Source organism: Antennarius striatus, chromosome 13, assembly GCF_040054535.1.
Source record: "Antennarius striatus isolate MH-2024 chromosome 13, ASM4005453v1, whole genome shotgun sequence".
NCBI lineage: Eukaryota > Metazoa > Chordata > Actinopteri > Lophiiformes > Antennariidae > Antennarius > Antennarius striatus.
In genome coordinates, this window is record NC_090788.1 from 5,821,136 (window position 1) to 5,844,007 (window position 22,872).

The 22,872-nt window shown below is 43.2% G+C and overlaps 3 protein-coding genes across 14 annotated transcripts in view; 1 reads left to right on the forward strand and 2 right to left on the reverse strand.

Annotated features, from left to right (window-relative positions):
* Positions 1-1,323: 1,323 nt before the first annotated feature.
* zswim7 (zinc finger, SWIM-type containing 7) lies at positions 1,324-11,414 on the forward strand. Of its 4 annotated transcripts, XR_011037873.1 has the most exons (8): positions 1,333-1,448; positions 2,418-2,464; positions 2,541-2,562; positions 3,446-3,548; positions 6,702-6,806; positions 8,542-8,659; positions 11,068-11,202; positions 11,287-11,414. XR_011037873.1 is itself a non-coding variant. In XM_068331906.1 (6 exons), the coding sequence occupies exons 1-5, from the start codon at positions 1,373-1,375 to the stop codon at positions 8,650-8,652; spliced, it is 417 nt and encodes a 138-aa protein (XP_068188007.1). In that variant the 5' UTR covers positions 1,324-1,372; the 3' UTR covers positions 8,653-8,659; positions 11,071-11,209. The 4 variants fall into 4 exon arrangements, 1 of the variants encoding a protein (XP_068188007.1); XR_011037871.1 differs by lacking the exon at positions 2,418-2,464 and having other exon boundaries at positions 1,324-1,448; XR_011037872.1 differs by lacking the exon at positions 2,418-2,464 and having other exon boundaries at positions 1,324-1,448; positions 11,071-11,202.
* Positions 11,062-17,013, reverse strand: adora2b (adenosine A2b receptor). Its single transcript, XM_068331905.1, has 2 exons — positions 15,598-17,013; positions 11,062-11,794 (listed from the first exon to the last, which is right to left on the reverse strand). The coding sequence occupies exons 1-2, from the start codon at positions 15,915-15,917 to the stop codon at positions 11,062-11,064; spliced, it is 1,053 nt and encodes a 350-aa protein (XP_068188006.1). The 5' UTR covers positions 15,918-17,013.
* Positions 17,014-17,147: 134 nt separating this feature from the next.
* Positions 17,148-22,872, reverse strand: part of specc1 (sperm antigen with calponin homology and coiled-coil domains 1) — a 52,347-nt gene continuing 46,622 nt past the window's right edge. For all 9 annotated transcript variants that reach the window (XM_068331895.1, XM_068331896.1, XM_068331897.1 and 6 more), the window contains 3 exons: positions 21,193-21,309; positions 19,789-19,848; positions 17,148-17,921 (listed from right to left, as the gene is read on the reverse strand). In XM_068331895.1, the coding sequence (XP_068187996.1) occupies positions 17,832-17,921; positions 19,789-19,848; positions 21,193-21,309 (267 nt within the window). In that variant the 3' untranslated portion in view covers positions 17,148-17,831. The remainder of the gene's footprint in view (positions 17,922-19,788; positions 19,849-21,192; positions 21,310-22,872) is intronic.

Consider the following 22,872-nt stretch of genomic DNA (forward strand, 5'->3'; position numbering starts at 1 on the left):
TTACCACAGTCACATGTCAGTGTTAACAATTACAAAGCAGACATTTGTTTCAGCACATTCTGTCAGTGGAGTCCTTAGATTAATTCTAAATTTTCTTTAACTGTTTAAAAGTCAATTTTAAACAATTTTTTTCTGAAATCAGTGCAAACAAATTTAATATCAACAGCCAAATGGGAAAGTTTTCCTTAAATATAATTCAGATTTCAGTTTTCTAAACGAGTCAGAGTGTAATATTTACACCATCCACAACAAAAAATAAACAATACAAAAATGTGTTTTTTGTCAGGATATACTGTATAGTCCTTATAATGAATGGGAAGGCAGATACATAATATAGAACAAGAGGTTGAGTTGGTGCTTATTTGAAAGTCGACATTAATCCACAGAAATATAAAATAACATCCTAATATGCAGGACAGTGTGTTTTATCAGTGATAAAGTGTTATGCCTTTAGACATTGGCAAGTAGGTAAAAGTCGAAAAGTGTAATCAGAGGGGTTGCAGTCCTGTTTTTGTCCTTGGCTGTGGCAGCCGCATACCAGAGGAGGTGACGATGGACTCGACGATCCTGGTGTGAACAGATCCCATCATACACACCTTGGCAGGTTGACCCTGAGCTGTCACAAGGAACTGCATCCTCTGTTGTGCTTTTTTGGTGTGGGAGCTGGTGCTCAGCGCCTTTTGAGGCACTGGGAGATGATGGTTATCAGGAAATTGGAGGATAAGGGAGTCAGGCAGGATGATGAACGAGGATGGAGCTGTATTCTCTCTGAAGTCAACCACTTACCTGAAGACATCTGTAACTCCCCTATGAATGACACAACGGCCACTGAATGGTTGCTTTTGCTCACAGTATCCATTACAATACTGTTTACATTCAAATTAAGACTGATTCCAAATCCATTTTTTTGTTAACCAGAAAGCCTAATAAGGAGAAGACAACCACCAGAGCTCTCAACATTAAAGACTAAAAATCCCTTTATTAGTCCATTAGGTGGAAGACTTGAGTTAATTGTTAAATATTACTAAACATGTTAAATATTTATTGCAGCCTCAAACATGACAAATACATTCCCTAATTTTAGAAACTCGGGTTGACACAGGTAATAGATGATTGTATCTTTATATTATTATTTATTTATTAAATTTGGCATCTATTGTTTTATCATGGAGCTACTAATATTCCGTGGGGCATCTTAATTTAATGTAAAACTGTTTTATATAAGGGCAACTTGGCTAAACTCCAGTACCGGTTAAGTGTAGCTGCAGGAGGAGGAAGTGGAGGACAAGCAAGAGTGACGTCATCGTCACGGGGAGCCAATCGGAGGCCAAGTAGGAAGACGACCACCGTAGTAGGAGTCGCTTTTAAAAAAATGCTTTCGTTTTTGCCTGCAGTGGCCAAACAACTTTTACAAGATATTAAAAAAACACACGAGGAAACTTCCCAAAGTAAGAAAAGTGTGATTTAATAAGTGTTGCAGTGCAGTTACTGTGAACCGCTTGGCGGCGCGACATGTGAATGTAGCTTTAGCATCTCTTGCTAGCAGTTGTTGGGAGCAGAGCGAGACAAACGCGTTTGAATTCAAAAGAATGTCGAGCTACCTAACTTTTTTTCTGTTGGGATAGTTGACTTCCTTACTCTACTAATTAATTGGCAAGGCAATGAATTAGTAGAGACGCAGTAGAGAAGCTCCTACCTGTTGGTTTGCTGTTATTACATGTTTTGACAGCAGGGGGCGCTGCGGCTACACAAATGTGTTCAGGTGACATTCAAGAGCAGCAATGAAATGAGTTTATCAACAAATCTGCATCACTGGGCCCATGAATTGAAAAAACACATTAGTTATTTAGTGAATGTGTCTTATACAGCTGTCCTTGATTGGTTTGGTTTCAAACAATGCATATATGAGACTATTATAGCATAAAAAAAGATTTGTGTATGTTATCTACTAAAGATTTCCCTCTTACCAAGTGTTAATTGGTCAGTACGTACTGTAAACCTCATTAGTGTTCCATTACTGCTCACTTATACGTTTTAAGCCTGTTTCTATTTGAAGCTTTGACTGCTGCTTTAATTTGTGCAGTGAAAGAAGTAAACAATGCTGTAGGATTTAAATAGTTAACAGTTCATTGCAGTACCTTGCCCCAGGCCCTACCAGGAGTTGCTTTTTTTTGCCTGATTTATCTGAAACAGCCATTAGACCTAAACCCAGAGCTGTATTTGCATGATTAGTTTTCCACTCACGTTTCCTCTCTGCCACTGTTCCAGAATCTTTGGAAGCAGTTAAAGCCAGTTAAAGTAGCTCCCTGATCACACTGTTAAGTTAGCCAAGCCAGTATACAAGGAGCGTATAAATGTGGTAAAGTTACCTCAACATCAACACAAAGTCGACTTTCTCTGCTTTGTCATCTGCACAGATTATTTGCAATTAAGGAATGAATGCAAGTCCTACATTTTTTAAATGGTAATTAATGTTTCATCATTTGTAGATCTATTCAATGGTTTTAAGAAATGTTCTTGATTTTCCTCTTTTTTTGCAGTTCCAGATGATTTGCTAACTGCGTAAGTATGAGTTTTCTCATTTTCATAAATGAGGAATCCTTACTGTAAAGGTCGAGACATGGCTGAGTCTGAGCAGATGTGAAGTACAGAAGACACAGAAGAGGAAAAGGTTGACATTTTCACAGACTGGATTTTCCAAGTGACTTAGAACAGTGTCATGATGCTGCGTTGTTACTGAGCCATTTCCTGGACTAGTGGTTAGAGTTACTGAAAGTGAAGGGGCTCTCACTGTTTGGGTAAACTTGGCTATATCCTGTCTGCTTGTCTTCATCACAGTGGGGGGTAATTCACATGTAGACATCATTGCACATCTCATAACTTCTGTTTTTATAAATTTGTCAAAGTAAAATTTCATTAAAATCAAATTCAGCAAATTAACTATGTTATGTGATTTTTGTGAAGCTTCACTGTTCGTTTTAATTGAGCCTCATTATGATGATCTATATATGCTTCTACGAACTTATGTCATACCATTATATTTGTAGCGGAATAGTAATTCATTTTATGATGCTGTTACGACTTAGACTGTTTTTGTGTTGTAAGTGAAGGTATGATTTTTGCATTGAATATCTAGATCTGAATCACAAAGCTGATTGTATAAGGATTCAGTATTTAGACGGAGACTAAAAGAGGCAGAGGGACCAGTTCTTCTACCGGTGGTGGCGTCAGGTGTCAGCTCCAGAGGATGCTAAAGCCGTCTTTTATTGAGCTATAGTCAGACACATACGCAGTCATGTGAAGTGTTTGTATAACATGCACAATGGTTCTTTGTCTGTATTATTTGAAACCAGCCACATGTCAATGTGTTGTCATGCACACATTTAAATCTAAGTACATTGAGTCTTTGGTTTGCCCCACATGTTTGCTTCCTGGTGTCTTTCAGGCTGAAGTTTGTCTTCGGGCCGTGTGCGCTGCAGGCTCTGGACCTGGTGGACCAGCGTTCAGTCACCTGTGTGTCGTCTCCCAGTGGACGTAAAGCCTTCCAGGTCCGTTAAGCTTCTGTCAACACAGCACCGTTTTTTAAAAATGTTATTTTATATACTCAAAATGATCCCCTAGGGGGAAATCAGTGGCACACTCTAGTGTTAGCAATTTTACACATGTGTAAATAAACAGCATCTCTAACAGCTCAAACAAAGAGCTGTTAGAGCTCATCTACAGCTCTGTGTGAACGAACCTGGAGCGGTGCATCCATGGTTCTTAATAATCTTAACAGTGCAACGTGAATTAAAGCTGATGACTTACTACATATGGGAGAAAACCTTAACAATCCTTTCTTTTCAAATTCATTCTTTGGTGCATTACGTCCCGACCTGACTCACAGTTTTATTAATGCTGTTGTTTTGTGCTTTGTTATTGTTGTTTACTATATCATCTGCAGAAACCCACTATTTGTTTTGTCATATATTTGGCTCTTTGGCTCATTGAGATCCTGTATCCACCTGTTCCATAAAGTATGTTACAAAAATGACAATGGATTCGAAATAATTGATTCATGCCAAAGGAGAGCCTACTGCATTGGTGTACATTGAACATTAACTTGACCTTTATGGTAAGAGTTAATCTGAGACGGACACAGGGTGACTTTTGTAGGGAGGAACCAGTGAACCCACTGAGTTTGGGGTCATTGTGACCTAAATTTCCCGTAAACTCCTTCAGGCTCCTGTCAAAACAATAGAAAACACAGAACAGCTAAATAAAGATATGGGTTGTGTTCTGTTGGGACGCTTTTAACTCAGTTGTTGGTTCTTTATTGTTTTGACGTCATTTCCCTCAAGGCCGTCTGGTGTTTGTCGTCCAGCAGCATGAACTGGACATTTTTAATATAATAGACTATTGTTAATGTTTTCTTGGTGGGAAAACTTCCCTCATGAAAAGAAAAAAAAAATTTGGGATCTGCAGTTGTGTGTTTGCTATCAGCCTTACACTTTGATAAATTCATATTTCCATAAGTGAGAAAATAATTTGATTGTTTTTTGCTGCCCAGGTTTTAGTTAAGTGTAAATATTAAGTTAGTGATCAGAACTTGTCAGCTTGTGCTGCTGGTTGGAGTTGTTGAGCTGCCTGCTTGTGTGTTGATGTGTTTGAAGGTCACACATTTCTCCTTCTGGACTCTTTATTGCGCCACTGTTTACTTACTGCTTCCATTTTGAAATCAGATGTGCAAACAAGCTTCCGTTCACACACACACATATTCTCAAACACACACGCACACACACACGCACACACACACACACACACGCACGAGTGCGCGCGCACACACACACACACACACGTAGTTCAATGGCTCCAAAGACGTTGTTAAAGGAATTATCCTTTTTGTCAAGAGATTAGTAGCTTTTATCATGAAACATAGTGAAAGGGATTAAGAACATCTCCTCACCAGGAGGTGGATTTGTTTTCAGTCACATGAAGATGTCTCTAACTATGTTGAAAGTTTTAAAGTATTGCTGAGGTCATCAATGTGCAGGAACAGGAACTTTCATGTCATCCTGCATGACCTCACTCAACGTCACAGGGAGAGTTTCCAGCATTATCAGATGGTGTAAATGTTTTCTTTTCTCGTCATCATTAATCTCAGGACCTGATTATGATGGAACTTCCTGTAAGGCTGTGGCTAACGTCTGTGAATCGAACATCTAGACGAGCGTGGAGGTTTTGACAAATTAGACTTGACTCACTAAGAGACTCTCTGTCTCAGTTACTCATCCACTTCTGAAGAGTCCTTACCAACTCCCTGTAGAATGGGGGGAGGGGGGTGCATGATTTAGCAGATTCTTTTCATTATCTCATGATATTATGTGAAAAAGCATTAACTGGTTTTCTTTGTGGTTGCCGGAAAAACTTCAAACTCATGTTTTCACGAATTCTTACTGTATTCTTTGAGAATCTTTCTGGAAAACGAAGATGATTATCAAAGAGATGCTGAAGTATCTGATAAATGAACAAAATCTACCATTTCCCGTTCACACTCTGTTTCCATGGACACCGTTGAGTTTTTCATCTTGTCATGGTTGCCTGTTTTTCTCTTTCCACAAAGGAATGAATAACTCATGAGAGTGTAGCATTTCACTTCTGGGATTTTTCACCTTATCTCATTCTTAACGTTCACTGACCTTTGCATCAGCAACCAGGTCCTGGAGCTCGTTGGGAAACAGATTCGTTTGTTCTCAGTGGTAATGAATGGGGGGGGGGGTGGCCCAGAATACACTGCATTAGATTTTAGTGATCCTTTTTCCCCCATTTCTTTATCTTTGGTAAATAGAACATTTTCCTATATTTTTATAAAGTATTTTTGGGGGGACAGATGCAGTGGTTCTGAAATGACGTCTGGTAGCTCAGATAGAACCGGGTCAACGATCCCAAGCAGGAGTTGGTCCATCTGTGAACAGCCCAGAAGGAGTGAAATCATCGTTGTGGATTTTAAGTCTGGACCTGAATGCCCGTGAGGTAACGGGACAAACTCATGAGCCCCCCAGTGTGTGGCTGGAACAGAGTGGACCCCCGCCACCATGACCTCAGAACTGCGCTCCATTTTTCTGAAGTGTTTACTTGTTCTTCTTTCTGTTGAAGGTGGAACAGTTGCCTTATTTTGTTTTTAGGTGGTTTTCTTATTTTTATGTAAAATAGTTGGAGATCCGTCAAAAGTTTATTATGAAATCCACTCAGAAACAGAATAGATCAAGAAGCAGGTCCGACACTTTTTCCGAGAACCGTATGGAGTTGTTTTGAGGACTCCGGGCTTCCTGCCAGGTGGTGTAAGTCTACAGCGCCCGGTGGTGACGTTGGATGCCAACTGTGCAGCGACGCCACATAATAGATTTGGTCTGATGACAGCAGAAAACAAAAAGTAGCTTTCAGTAAACTTGGCTCTTTAGGAAACGCAGCAGTTCTTGGCTTTTTCCTCCAGCCTTACTGGTTCTTTCCGGTGTCCGTCTGAAGTGCTCCAGGTTTCTGAATTCATTGCATGTGTGCTTTTATATGCTGTACTTGTCTCACTGCAGAATAAGGTGTTAAGAAATCAGTAAAAGTAGTTCACAGTATGAAGACGTCTTTGAAACGTCGTATAGGTCACATGAATGTCAGAATCACTCAAGCGTTGCCAGATATTTAAAGCACTCATCATGAATCTCTTTCAGGTCACCGGGGGCTCAGGGCATTTGTACACGTGCTTCGTGTCGTGTCACTACTGCCCCTGTCCGGCCTTCGCCTACACGGTGCTGCGCAGGAAGGAAAGCCTGCTGGTGAGTTTCAGGCTAAGACCCAACATAAATGTGTCATGATACGGTATTTTTATCAGGTAAAATAAGTGTGAAGTTTTATCAATGTAAAGGTTTTTTTTAATTTAAATTTCATTTTACCGTTTTACTTATTTTAATTACAATGTAAATATGGACTCACAAAAAGCATCTGAATAATGTTTATAATTTTAATGGGGTTTGGTTCAATGTACTCATTATTTTTGTCTGTACATTTGCACAGACATATTCACATTAAGATAGAGACTAGAAACACTTTGTTGTGTCTTATATTTGTTAGTATTTGTTTGTGACTTTTACTTGTAGCGTCTTTTTAGGAGAATTTTTAACTGTATGATTAGAAAAACGTAAACATTTTAAGCCCTCATTTTGACTTCAGCAGGATTATATGTGCTGTACAAACGCACAATCATACACACAAAAAATTCCAGAAGAAAGATAAAATTGTTATCAGATGTCAGTTCTGTTTCCTGGAGAAAACCGTGATCCAGTGAGTGATGAGATGTTTTTCTCGAAGCATCTTCACACATGATGTCTGCTTTTTTTCTCTAAATATTTTGGAGCATAAAACCTCGTCTCCTGGTCCAAGTATCAGAAAGGTTCCCTTGAGGATGTGGCTAAAATCAGTGTGAGAAACAGAACTGCAGCAGAGCGTGACGTCAGCAGCAGGACATCATTCCACAGGATAACAGTAAAAACTACAGCTTCTCAAACGGCCTTAACTTTTCCAGCTGCTCAGCTGATGCTGCATTTGATTTTATGTTTTTATTTGAGGTTTGAAGCTCTTGAAGGATCAGATCTGAACTCTGGTGTCAGAGTGAAAATACAACCCTCCAGGGACTGTTTGACTGTACAGCCTGCAGTGTGCCTCCATTCTGGGCCTTTTCATATTCCAGCATGGCTGGATGAAGTCAAAGGTCAAAGGGAGCAGCTCTTCTCCAAACAACACAGTAACATGTGATGAAACGGCCCAGAGGAGAAGCTACTAAACAAGCTTCTCTACCTTTTCCTGTTCAGTTTTAGCTCCACTGTTTATGTAGAACCCAAACCCACAGGCGTGTTTGTGTGGAGGAAATTGCATTTATAATGCATTGAACGTCACGAGCTGAACTCATGGGTGCTAATGCAGAATGAAACTCATTTAGTCAGAAGGGTGACATCTTCACATTAACTCAAAGGCTCCATTCAGCAGGGAAAACACCCTCATAGCCTCAGTCACAGGAACTTTATTTTTACAGAAATGTTCTTCAAAATATTGAGAATTATTCTGGCATTTTCTTTGTTGCCATTATCCTCAGATTTAAGGGTTCTCTGTTGAATGTTCCCTGACTTGTATTAACAGGAGAACTTTGATTTTAAATTCAATAATTTTCCCTCCAAAGGTGCTTTGTTTAAAAATACCTCAAACGTCTGACAGGTTCGTATTTATTGTGAGCGTTGTGTTACATCTGACCGCTTGTAGCTGTGACTAAATGTGACATAAATAAAAAGTGTGAACGTTTCTGCCTCGGTCGCTGATTGATTTCCGTCTGCAGCGCTGGTTGTTGAACTCATACCTCATGACATCATGAGTTGCTTCTCAGTTTCAGCAGAAACCATCCTGTGTTAATAATGAAGCAGATTCTCCTTCATTTCTTCTGCTTTTGACTGACTGATGACCCGTCAGGACTCCCTGTCATGTGACTAAACACGACGACTGTGTGTTCTTCTTTTCTCCCAGTGCAAACACATCCAGGCTGTCTACCTGTGTCAGGCTGTGGGTGTGACTCAGGAGGAGAGTGTGTCCGATCAGGAGATGTCCAGGATGCTGAGCAGGACGGTGTTCCCATAACAACACGGTACGCTCACTACAGCCCCTGGACCAGCGACATGAGGGATCACTGCCGTGTCGTTTGTGGTTTTATTTATGTTCCCAGTTTGTCTCCCAGGAAACAACAGCTGATAATTTATCGTTCGACAGAATCCACAGTTCATATTTAGGAATAAAAACCAACGTGTATCAATATAAATGTTGCCTTTATTAACAAGATGATTCACCATATATAGAGATGTTATTAAATAATCAGAGCTGTAGTTTGGTTTAATGACAGACGAGTTTGGGTTGAACATCAGCTTGACCACAGTGGATGTTTCTCCTAATCAATAACGATATCAGATATTCTGGAATGAAAGGCAGGAATGTTGAACCGAGTCAACTCGTATTACAAATGAAACCGTAAAAAAAAAGGCAACAGTTTGACATCAATCTATAACTTGTGGAGGTCACACACCTACAGTACTTATGTTTACACAGTCAAGACAGTAATACAACAATACAGTGCAATTACAGTTAGACGCCTCCGTTGGAATGTACTGACGCGTTGGCACACTCCTGTGTTTGATAGCCCTTGAAAGTAGTCAGGTGGTTCAGGGGACGTGACGGCAAAACGAGGGGAAAAAGAGTGAAGCGATTCTCACTTTAAGAACACTTAATACAACAAACACCATCACCACACCACCAGTGACACACACCACATGGCAAAACGTCAGTGCAAAGTGTTTTGATTTGTGTAGTGATGGCTCTCAGGCGACCGCATACACCCTCAGTTTCATTCCACATAGAGCAGGACACTCGTGAGAAAACGCCTTGCTCTGATTGAAGTCATGGAGACTTTTTTTCTTTTTTGCGATTCGTCTGGTTTCGTCTCGGTTTAAGATCGGGACGAAGGGAAACCGCCTCCGCGCTGCAGAACGGAGGGAGGCTGGCGTTCAGAGTCGACTCTGGGGAAAGCAGCGCTGCAGCCTGGTCGCCTGTCATTAGTGTGACTTGTTTTGCTCTTCAATGATCTCTTTCTGGACCTGTTTCATCGTGGGAATGGCTCCATCAGATGAAATGAGTCCTCTGTGCAACATAATCCTAGAGGGTTCATCCCTTGAGTCTGTTTTTTTTGGGGGGTTTTTATGTATTTTTTTATACAAATGGAACTGGTCCGTTGACTTCAGCAGCTTGTTGGCTGCACTAACAGGACAGCCTCAGAGGAGAATCTTTTTTTTAAATCTTTTTGTCAATGGAATGAGGAAACAGCTGGACTCCTCAGACCAGTAACATTCATACACACCCAGCAGAACCAGAGCCACGTGATGTGATGTTAGGTTCACCAACAACTTTGAATACGTAAATGCACTGACATGGAGCTGATCTACTTTCAGTCCGACGTCATTTCTCTCCCACAGTGGACAGATGCCTCGTTTCTATAAAGGGTACAATCAGCGTCCGGCTTCCTGAGCTTTATTCTGGTGAACATGGAAATGACATGGAGCGCCTCACCTTCAGAGGTGCGGTTTTGCTGGACTGCTACCGTGTGTGTGTGCGTGTTTGTGTGTGTGTGTGTGTGTGTGTGTGTGTGTGTGATTGTTTGCCTACCAGCTGGAAGCCACCGAGGTTATGTGATACATTTGTGACCCTTGAGGTTTTTGGGAGGTGATTCATGGGATTTGAAAATCATTTTATATTTATGTTTCCATTTCCCTCCCTCCTTTTCCTCTAACGTGGTCTTTGATATGAGAGCCCCTGGAGGCACTTATGCATTCACATCACTAAGCTGAAGTGATTGTTCTCATTTTTGTCTTCATGTGACATAAATACAGTTTTTGGTTTTTTTTTTAAATGTGTGAACCCAGAAGTAAAGAACTTTAGATCGTGGAAATTCTGATCGTGACCCGTTTGGAACTGAAGAGTGAAGATTAAAATACCAATGTAGCCTTTGATAAATAGCTCTAGAACATTTCTCTTATATACAAAAAAAGGTATATAAATAAACAAGCCTGCACTTCTTGATGGATAGTGTGACGTTGACATGAAAATTAATGTTAAAAAGTTCCAGGCGTGGCTGCAGACTGGCCCTGCTGTACCACATCACGGTCCGCCAGCACAGAACCAGCCACACCAAGGTTTTTGATCTTTACATTCTCATGTAATAAATAAATAAACACTGGAACTGAACGTGGACACATCGGAGTGTGTAGCGTCAGGAAAGGGCGGCTTCAGAACGGAGCAACGTTCAAGATCCTGTTCAGTCCCACAAATCCAGTTAGCTCCATTCAAAGATCTGAAATTCTTCACAGCACAAACACGATGCCGTTTGACGTTTCACTGCCCGATCGGTTCATAAGTAGCATCTGTTTTTCTTCACGTATTGTAAACATTATAAACCTCAGGGTAAAACAGCAGAGTTTGACATTAACTGACTGTGTCTCTGCTCTATAGCAGAGGGTCGATGGTCATGTGGATCTGGTCTCTGTTCCGCCCGCTGCCGTTGGAGCTGAGGTACAGCTCCTCCTTACGACACAGGAAGTTCTGGGCCAGGATTTTCCTGAAGGTGTTCCTGAAGTCCTGGATGCGGTAAGCGTAGATGATGGGGTTTACCGCCGAGTTGGCATGAGACAGGATGATGGCCACGTACATGACGATCTCCGGCTTCTTCAGCTGCCCGTAGAATAGCGTGAGGCAGTTGAGGATGTGGACGGGCAGCCAGCAGACGGCGAACAGCCCCACGATGATGGAGAGCGACTTGGCCGCCCGGATCTCCTTCTGCAGGAGGCTGTGATTTTGGCTCTCGCCGTTGCCCACGCACTTGAGCTCGATCTGCCTCAGCTGCTTCCTGGCCACGGTGAAGATCTTCAAGTAGATGCCCAGCATGATGAGCAGCGGCGTCAGCACGCAGACGAAGAAGTTGAAGTAGACCATGTACTCCATGTCCACCACGCTCTCAAAGAAGCACTTGAGCTTGCATCCGTGGAGCGAATCCCCTCCGGCCCTGGGGCCCTCGGTGAGGTCAGCGCCTGTAGTGTTGTCCCCTCCGGAGGTGCTGTTAACGCAGCTGGGATACTTTAGGTTCCATCCGAAGAAGGGGATGAGACCGATGACGAAGGACAGGATCCATAAAATAGCGATGATCTCTCTGGCGGTCTTTCCCGTCATCAGCTGGTTGTACCTGCAGGAAACAGACGTCACACGTGTGACAGATATAATAGAAACATTTACGTCTGTGCTGCAGGAAAAAAACTGTTTTGTGTGGGAAATTTAAATGAATTACATTAAATTAGACTAAGAATAACATCAGTGTCTCCATTATCTAGTTGTTTAACTTATGTGAGGATCAGTAACAAAAGGGCTTTGAACTGATGCAGCGAGAAACTGCTGAGTCACCGTTTACTGAATAATAAGAAATATACAGTATTTTACTTATCCCATTAGGAAAATTACTTATTTACAGTATTTTCTGCACTATAAGGCGCACTGGATTATAAGGCGCAACTGCAATGAATTGTTTATTTTATAATTTCATATACAAGATGCACCGGATTATAAGATGCACTGTAGGTTTATGAGAAAATTACAGGCTTTCAGGTTTGCCTTATAGTGCAGAAAATACTGTACTAATTCTGAATTATTTACTGTTTATGGACAATAAAAATATTTGTTGGTACTCTTTTTGCTCTCAGTGTGGCTCGTTGTGGTGATAATCATTTATTGGCTGTTAACAGATCTCATTTCAAGTTCACTTAATATGAGGCTTCCGTCTTTGTTTAGTATCAGTTTTCTGTGCAGACGTCCTCGTCCACAGGTGGAGCAAAAACAACAATGTTGTGGATGCTGGGAAACTCCTGATTGGCTGATTCCACAGATGATCGCATCATGATTGATTATAAATCATTCACTAGCAAAGATGGTGAAAGTTTGGCTAAGTTTCAAAACTCTGTGGGCAATTATTCCAATGCAAAAGCGAAGAAAGAATTTCACCATCTGATCCATAAAAACCAGTAAGGAAAAGTTTCCAAATGACTGCTTCCTGATATCATCCATATTTTTTCCATCCTGTTTTTGGATTTGGGTTGATGATATCTCCAAAAGCGTCGAGGCGTTCGTTTCCTGCTCAAATCTGGTCAAGTGAAAACTTTACATCTGTCCTGTCCTGAATCTTTCAGTCACGTCTGGACCCTCAGCTCCACTTCACTGCATTTTGTTGTTGCTCTCCTCGTCTTGTTTCCTTCCAGATTTCCACAACCACTGATCAGGCATCCAGATACGCTGGTGGTTTAATGGCTGTGCAGCAGATCCTACAGATATCTGACATCTAATAAAACTTATTATTCATTCCAGGCTATGAGGAAGCGGCTTTGATCAGGAGGGCGAGAAGGTTAGTTTGAGTTACTTTATGAGTCAAATGAAAGTCATGTTGCAGGAAAGAATCTGTGTCTTAATCATTATCCAGCTTCAGAGGGAAAAAAAATATTTTAACGACGAAATTATTAAAAATTCCAAAGACAAAAATTCATCAGCAATGACTGGGTTAGAAAATGAGACATGTCACCTGTCATCCTCTGCTTCCTCTGCCTGTCTGTCACAAATACAGAAAGGCCCAAACAGTCCATTTCACAAGGGGGGCCCAACCTCCCCCCGGGGTAGTGGTAGGGTTGGGGCGCCTGAATAGATTAGTTCTGGCATGACGACAGAACGCTGGCATCTGTCTCTGTTTTTCTTTCTTCTGCGGCTCCATTCTACATAAATCCCTCTCCTCTATGTAGCTGTGCTTCCGTCTGGGGGGGGGGGCAGACCACACACACTCCTGATTCCCACAGCAAACCTCTGAATGTCTGCGGTTGTGCTCTGAAAGCCACCCAACAGGTGGCAACAGGAGGCCTTACGTTTCACCCGGCCCGTGGATCCGTCGCCCGTCACGGCCCGATTACGATGGGGTCATGTGACTCGATTTGTTTCGGGAAAAGAGAAATGTAATCTCTCCACATTCTAAAAGAGAAGATGGAGTTGTTACCTCAGAGTTCAGAGGTCATATTTTGGTGTTTAATGAATGTTTAGTGAACTAATATTGATGACATCCATCATCTGCGTCTCTTCACCGCAGGTTCCAGGCCTGAACCTTTTGACCTCCCCCCTCCAGTGTGTGTAAAACATCCACACATGTTTGAGTTTTTAGGTCGGCCCCCCCACCATCAGAGGGTTTCATTAGCTGAAACATAATTCAGCAGCGTGTCCACAGCTCGTTGTCAGAGGTGCTGCTTCCTCCTAGTGAAGGAGGAAGACACATGGTCAAAACAGGATCCTGGTGCTCTGATGTCTCAACGAATGACAACATGCATCACACAGAACTGACAACACAAAACCTTAACTGTGCCTTAAGTTCATTGTCCTCTGGTGTCCACAGCTGATCCAGGGTCACCTCAGGGACACCTGGGACGTTTCAGAACTCTGATCCTGACGCGTTTTGTTGCTGGTGAAAGAGTAAGGTCCAAACACAGCCTCTCCTGGATGTGCGTATAATTCACTATTTATAAAACGCGACAGGGGGATTTATATCACGGACCACACACACACACACACACACACACACACACACACACACGGTTTATTTGGTGAGCATCGGGGGCGCGGGGATGCTGACCTCGGTGGTGCTGATGACGCGGTGGAGACAAAACCTGAGGTCAGTGATGCGCTGAAGCTTCTCACCGGGACTGGGGGGGGGGGTTTAATCGCTAAATGTCTGGATGTTTTAATGCTCTGTTAACTTTCAAACATCTGGCTCTGGACTTTCACTTCCTTTAAACACCTGTGAGAACACTTCTATCTGCAGAGAATCACCCACAGCTGAACCCGCACTCTCCAGCCCGCCGGCGCGTTTGCGGTATCTTGAGCGGAAAGCGCATCGACCTGCGCAATTATCACCTGTGGGAGTCTAAAATATCACGTTGGGAACATTTTACCAACCGGTGTCCTTCTTGGAAGTGAAAGCGGGTGAATTGTAGGTTCAATTCGCTGCTCAAAAACTAGAAGCAGAAATGTGTTTTTCCTGGAGGAGCCGCACCATGTTTGTCCCGGACCGGTGAACCGAACGGAACCGACGGCGCTGGAGGCGGATCACGGTGGCCTTTGTCACCGGGATCAATGGGCGAGACCGCGGTGACATATCGATCCAACAGCTCCTCCTGATGTGCGCCGCTGAGCAGCTACGTGACAACTGTTTGCAGGAGGTATCCGACTACCACCCCCCCCCCCGCACACACACACACACACACACACACACACACACACACACACACACACACACACACACACACACACACACACACACACACACACACACACACACACACACACACACACACACACACATTCACACATACACAGCGTGATGAGTGCCGATAGTTGACTATTGATCGATTGGATAATGATTTGAAGTAACCCAAATCGTCAGATGCAGAGTGAAGTCGTGACTTTCCGTGCGTAAAAGTCTCCAGGCTAGATTATGGAATCAAGGTTGTGTTTATTAAATCCATCTAACGCCTGATTTTAATCATGTGCGCAGAGACTTCATCTCATTATCAGTCCAGGTTTAGGCGTTAGCTGTTCTATTATTACTCTAAGCTCTGAAGGAAGCGGTTCCATGAGCTCACAGCTGACACTGATCTGATAACTGTTGAATTCCAATGTTTACCAGGCGGGAGGTATCAGTGACAAGTTTTAGAAAATTAATTCGACTTCTTAAACTCATTAACATCCAGATCAGACCCGCTGATACACCGAGGTGGTTAGATTCCAAACTGGGAATAAAAAGAAATTAATAGATAGGATCCTAATATTTAGATTTCAAATCACTGATCCATTAGAAGGAAAGAAAAATGAGTGATTTTATCAACGTAGGGGTTGTTTTTTTTTGCCATCAACGGGAAAACTAAAGTCTTCTGATGAATTTAACTCCACCAATAAATAAAAACTCACCTCAGAGGAATTTTGACGGCCAGGTATCGATCAATAGCAATAGCCAGGAGACTGAAGATAGAGCTTTGAGTGAGTACCAAGACGAAACACGCCAGAAAGAGACATCCATAGAAGTCCAGACGAATGCCGAGGCTGATGATGATGGCGAAGGGAATGGCGAGGCACCCGACCAGGATGTCAGCCACAGCCAGAGAGACCAGAAAGTAGTTGGTGGCGTTCTTCAAGGTGGTGTTTATCGCTACTGCCCAACAAACCAGTACGTTGCCGCATATGGAGAGAACAGCAATCACTACTTCAATCACGATGTAGAACGGAGACATCTCAGCAAAAAAAAAGAAAAGAAAAGAAAAGTGTGTTCTCGGACCGAAACGCAAGCTGTTCAGAAAGACGACCACCGCGCACCGCTGCTTCTAGTCCCAGCGGAGGAAAGAAGTATTTCTGATGTAATCCAGGAATATTCCACAAGTTTTTGCTGCACGATCATCCATCTGTTGAAAAGAAGGAGCGGAGTTGACATTCACGTTCAGGACACGAAACGATGAAGAATCCCCGCAGCTCCAAGTTGACAAAAAAAAGCTGTTGTGGCTGCGTAATGATGTATCGATCCTCCACGCCTGTTGCAGAGGTGAACCCCATCAGACGGATGGAGTCATTGGACGCTGTCGCTCACCTTAATTAACCTGCGCATCTTCTCTGGATGGTTTGGGATCGACAGGAGCCGATCTCTGGAGGAGTCGCAGATAAGACCCCAGTGGACCCGCAACGTAGCCCGAGTGCGACACCACTTATCGGCGTGGGTGGTTCTGAAGTGGAGGGAGAAACGTAAGGGAAAAAAAAACCCCCCAACAACAACAACAGAGAACTAAATTTCACGGAGCCACGCCCAAACACGGACAAACGCATGCGGTGACTTATGGAGTTACTGGTTGGAGTCCCGAGCGTCGTGATGCCGCCGTGCGTAATTACGCGCTGAAGCGGCATCCAGCTACGCCTCCATGTGCTTTAATACAAAACGCTGACTGGGTTTCTCGGGTGTACTACTCACAAACATCTGGTTTAAATCCCCCCCACCCCATGTCCAGAACTCAGGGGAGGCAAAAGCAACCAAAACACTTGATTTACTCCCACTTCGATAGTTTGACGTAATAAAATTCATAGGAAACCGACGTCAGCAGTGAGTAATTATTAAATCTAGAAATTACGTTCGGAGATAAGGGAGGTTTGGATTAACCATAAATGATGTTATTATTGGATGGTTCCCACTCTCTCCACGTGGCAGAGACGGATGGCCCTAAAGGCTCAGACTATTTACCAAACACACTCCATGAAGTCTGTCCGGTCCGGTTCGGACCCAGTTTTATTGCCGTACCTGCTGCTGTAAAGTGTTTCCACTCAGTTTTCCCACAGACCCAAAATGTTTTACAGCCCTGGCACACAACATTAATGGGTGCATTAGAAAAGCAATTTCACTCAATTATACTGACATGAGCGCGTTCACATAATACCTCCATTGTGTCAAACACACTGAAGAATAACAGAAAATGATTGAATGCAAAAACTGACTGCTTTTATTGAGCAACATCAATCCAGCATCCCGCAGAGGAACACATCTATAAAACAGAAAATATCTCTGTCCACATTCTCACTTTTCAGCATTTTAATAAATAACTTCAAACACTGCAGGTCCAGGCTCGTCTGTCGGACCCCAGAGAAAGTTTTGTGCCTCAACTCTTACATTTAAACTGTATCCACTCCTCCATAGTAGCCCGTTTCTTTGCAAAGCAGCTGCAGCACCATAGATAGTTCGATTGAAACAATGCAATCTCTTCTGATAAAAATATTTCTACAAAACTATTCAGCCACTGTCAGAGTTTTCCGTCATCATGAGCAGCGTTCCGCTCAAATAAAGCCTTCAGCTCAACGTGAAAATACTTTCTGCTCTGCTTAAATCTCAGCAAACCAAAACACAGATCGAAACACTCTTTCAATGAAAGGAGACTGTGAACATTTGAGCCATGCATAGAGTCTCATATGGGGGCATCTGTGGTGGGAGGTTTGGCACGTGCTCAGACTGGTCGTGTGTTTCCTGTCTTTGTAAACTGGGCTTTGTGAGCAGAAGGCGGGTTGAAGAGGCAGTGATCGGTTTGAAATGGATGAAGGTGCTGGAAGACGGTCAGAAAGGTGCGGCAGTGCCTCCTCTTCCTCCTCCTCTGGTTTCCTCTTCCTCCCTACGGTCAGGTCTCAAAGTACCTGTATATCTGAGAGACGTACAGCATGACGCTCTGCCAGTCCGGCCTGTCCGTCTTCATCAGCTCCTCCATGTTCTGTGTGGGACAGACAGAAGAAGACTGAGAACTTCTGGAGATGATTCTGAGGTTTACTGATGTGCTGCGCACACACATCACCGATAGTAAATTATCTTCTAAACATTTGCATCTGTGATACCGATGCGGCTCTTCAGACCTCTGACCGCCTCCACCTGACTAATGACAAACCGACGCGTCACTCTGGTGTGAGTTATTTGAGCCTCATTAAATATTCTGAGTGACTGAAGAGCTTTTGCAGGACATTTGTCTGTGTTGTGCTGCTCTGAATAAAATCCTGTCGTCATCAGTTACTCCTTCTTTAAAGTGCCTGAGAGGAATGATTCTGACCAGCCAGCAATCAGACACAAATCCTGGCTGACAGCAGTGACTCAACGAACCAAACAGGACTCCTGGTGGAGCCGGGCGTCACAGCTGCCTCCGTAATTTCAGATTTACGCACGAGATTCTCAGCGGTCACCTCCATTAGGCCTGAACCTCCTAAGGCCTGGAAGACTGTTAGCAGGAATAAGAGAGAGCTACAGAATAGACTCATTCATCATACATATCATTTCTTTAGAGTTTCGAGTGATTCACCTTCTAGATATTCAGCCAGCTCCTCCAGATTCAGGGCAACTGGCTCTGATTTATATTTATGTATATTTATTTATAGTTTAAAACATTTAATTTTGGCCAGGAGTTACTGTCCAATCAGCAAGGAAGTTCTCGGAAAGTGACAAGCCTTTTCAAAAAGATTCATACCACTGGATGACTTAAGTTTGGTGTCCACACTCCTGCTGGCAGCGATGCTCAGATGACAGTCGAATGAAGGCCTGTCTGAACAGCTCCTGCTTCACGATCTGCATGCGTTTGACAGCTTTACAACATTATTATTTAAGATGGAACGGTTTCGATTTATCCGAATGATCGCCTGAATATCTGCAGTCGGTGGAGCGCGAGCTATGCAGGCTGCAACCAAGTCGTTCGTTCTCTCCCACGATTTGTCTCAACTTTATCCGTCCTGTCTGTACACCAACGACCAAAAAAGCCCCAAAATACACCTAAAAGACAGAGCAGGGTTGCGTGGGACTCAAATGTATCCCAGTTGACCTTGGACCCAGATGAATCTCCAGTTCATGACGGGGTCACATGCACAGACGACCAATTACACCCACATTCATGCCAGCGGTTGATTTAGAGCAGCCAATTCACTCCAACTGCATGGTTTTGGAGGTGGGAGGAAGTCAAAGATCGTGGAGGGAAGCCGCGCAGAAGCTCGATGCAGAAAATGTCAAATTTAAATACTCCACTTTGATTCGGTCAGAATCCGGCTCACTCTTACCACCGCCTCGTGTCTTCCTTCCTGTAACGGCCTCCAGGCTCTCTTCAGATGTAAAGACGCTTACAGAAGCACAACTATTCAACCTCAAGCTCTTTATAAGGATGTGAATTAATGTTTGTGCCAATATTTCCCTACAAGTATTTGTCAGAGGACAGTTCACAGCAGAGACGAGCGGGAAACACTCTTCACTGCGTCACTAGATATGAAAATAGAGGTTATTTAAAGTCTAAACATCTCAGTTTGGTCTCCAGTTTATAAGGAGAGCTGCGAGTGTTTGAACAAACCAACTCAGCTGATTGAATCATATCTGTGTTAGGAATGAGTTTAACTTTTCTTTTGATGCTGCAGATTTCTTGTGCAAAGTAACGACGCAGATGCCAGAGTCAGAAGCATCACATCCTGACTTATTCTAAAAACCAAAAACAAGCTGTGTCCGAGCCAGTCGATCAATTGGTTCCTCTGTATTGTGTGTGTTTATGTGTGTGTGTGTGTGTGTGTGTGTATGTGTGTGTGTGTGTGTGTGTGTGAGGTCTTCGATCAACTCACCAGGGAGGGTTTGATGCCGATGCTCTCGGCGGCCTGGAAAGCCAGGGTCAGATTCCGGACCTGACAAAAAAACAAACCAATGGGTGTTGAGGGACTATGAAAATCCCAGCACCACATCTGTGGGCAGCGCCACACATGCTGTTTGGAAAGGCTTTATAAATATATTTTAAAAGCCTTTCCAAACAGCAGAAAAGCAGCTGTATGTGGTGTTAGCATTAGCTTGTTTGTGCTGCTTACTCTTCTAAACGTGTCTGCAAAAACCCACCAGCCCAGGAGCCTTATTAACATCCTCCTGAATTTAATCTTTGCAGGTTTGCTTGAACATTTCTCATAAATCTGAGCACTTTTGCATCTTTTCATGTAAATGAAACTTGAGAGCGAAACACAAACAGTCCCTGTAAATGATTACTGTTGACAGAAGCCTGAAGTCAAAGACGTAATCCTGCACATCGCTCCATGCCTCTGAAACTCAAGTTTAATGAGCTTAATAATTAGCTGCAGACCTGTGGACTGTAACATGAATGAACCTTTCTCTAAAAAGATAAAATTTAAACATCCCTTTAATCTTATTTTCTTAAAAAAACATCAATCAGAGGAGGGGAGTAATGGGATTACTGGAAGGGCAGATTACACTGGGGGAGGGCTTGGGTGTTTGGGCCTCAGGGAAAGTCACTCATCAAGAGTTATTAAAGACAACACGCATCTATTGAATTATTCACAGAGACAGGCTGTGCCACGTCTCTGTCGTCAGCTCCGTGTCACACATTCACGCCGGGGCGACCACAAAAGCTGAATAACGCGCGTTGCAGCTGCGCGTCCACATCTCAGAGCTCCGGATCACTTACAGTATGATGGCACAAGTGCTGCATTCATAATTAATCTCAAGGCCGTCTCTTAATGCGGTGCGGGCAGCGTGTCTGCCATAAAATGTATACAGCTTCATAAAGGAAGTCGGGAATGTGCAGCTTTAGTGGTGGAAAAAATGAGTCCCGGAAAATGACTTCAAATTAATGCTGAGATTTTATTTTCCCCTTCGGACAAACACGCATCTCCTCATACGCAAACTCCATAAACATACAGTATATTCACGTTTTCCACTAAACAAAATAACGTGACTTTGCGTGTCTTCTGGAGGAAATTTTGTGAACAGAACCTGTCAGGGAAATTTCCTGACAAAACAACAATAACAAAAAAAGCGAAATGGCTCGACTGAGTCTGGAGCACGACCTGCTGGGCAGGAAATGTGTGTCTGACCTTTCTACGCTCACACTGATTTTCCATCAGCGTTCTCTGCTTTATGCTGTTCTGATGTTCGGGTGAGACCCTGGTCTACCTGTTGAATTGTGTCAGAATTTGTGTGTGTGTGTGTGTGTGTGTGTGTGTGTTCTTCCCGTAGTTTTCTACCTTATCTTGACTGATGAGTTCCTGGTACGGGATGTGGGCAGGCAGATATGTGTGCAGCAGAGCACAGAAGGCCAAGCCATCACTCCAACTGCTGCTGAAGTTGGTCACATCAATATTCTGCAGACGGGAAAGAGCAGAAGGAGCGGAATACACACTTCACCAACAAGCTACTGTCATCATCACCCATGGTAATGAGCATTAAGTGCTCATAATTCAAGGTTGGCGAACTCCCCTCTTGACAACATGGGCAAGCCGTGTGAGACACCATTAAGTCAAGAGAACAACACGAACATTAAAGCGGGACGCTGTGATGCTGCTGTGAGGATTTCAGCATCCGTTAATGTGTGGTTGGGTTTCCCCTGGATGATATTCCCCGATCCCATAAAAGCCTCTGAAGCTCCGTCTGCGCCGTCCAAGAACGTGCAAAGCAGCACATCCAGTCTGTGTGTGTATGTGTGTGTGTGTGCATCACAAAGCATTCTCATCTCAAGCGTTCTATCCAGCGCTTTATTCAGACACCGATAAGAGCAGCGAGCTCAGAGGAAAGACTTCCTTCGGGTCATTGTTTGGCGTCTCCAGCTCCCCGTTGGTTAGATAATTTATTTCCAGTGTCTTCCTCTTTTATCCCCCTGTGAGCTTTGGGAATGGGGCTCACGGCCAAAGAGTCTCTCCTGAGCGTTGGTATTTGTCTGTCAGGATTCCTAGGAGTTCGCATCTTTTTTGCCTGATAACAGAATAACACGTAAAATGATTTTTGTTCAGGGTTTGGATGAAGCAGCGGCTCCAGACCGTCATGTTTGTTGATCGTGTGTTTTCCACCAGTGGTCTTTAATCAAAGCCCTGAGGACCGGAGTTCTTCTGTTTTTCACTTTAACCCATGGATGATCCATACATGTGATGCCAGTGAGTCTAATTAAGGGCCTGATGGATACGACAGAAAAACAGCAGAACTCTGGGTTCTGGGGACAAGAATTAATAACCGCAGCTCCGAGCCGCTGCAGTAATGAATAACCCCTGAGCTCCTGACATCACCTGACAAATACCTCACCTCTGACGGCGTTCTGTCGTCAGCGTCGCCATTATGGATCACCTCAGCTTGGAACGAGGGGCATTGTTCTCATTTTGACATGAGATGGCGTGTGCTATCATCGGTCCTCATGGCCGACATGAAAACATGCCCTCACTTCTAGGCTTAAAAGTAGTTTTTAAGCCTAATGGGGACATGAAACTATGACCGAAAGTTTTGTTCCAGACTTGGAGATTTCAAAATCTAATTTAGCACTGATAAAAGATTCCGAATGGACATTAATGTTTGTCACAGGATGGACAGTGATCAACTCTGGTTTACAGTTAAATAACTGATTATATTTCGACACGTTCACGCCATTTATGTGCTGGACAATTTAGTGTTCCCCTGATGTTTCCTCTAGTATGAACAGAAGGACAGATTGTGAGGTTGGCTGCTGATTGTTGTTGAGTGAAACCAGCTCACATGTGATATCACTGATCCGAAGGAGCAGCTGCGTCGTCTGTTTGAAGCTAAAAAGGATGTTTTGAAAGCAAGAATCCAACAATCACAGACAAAAACTCGTATTTCATTATCATCAGAGAAAGAATGGAACGTATTTACAATAAATTCCCATTAATCGCACATTTTTTACGTACTTTAACACTAACTTG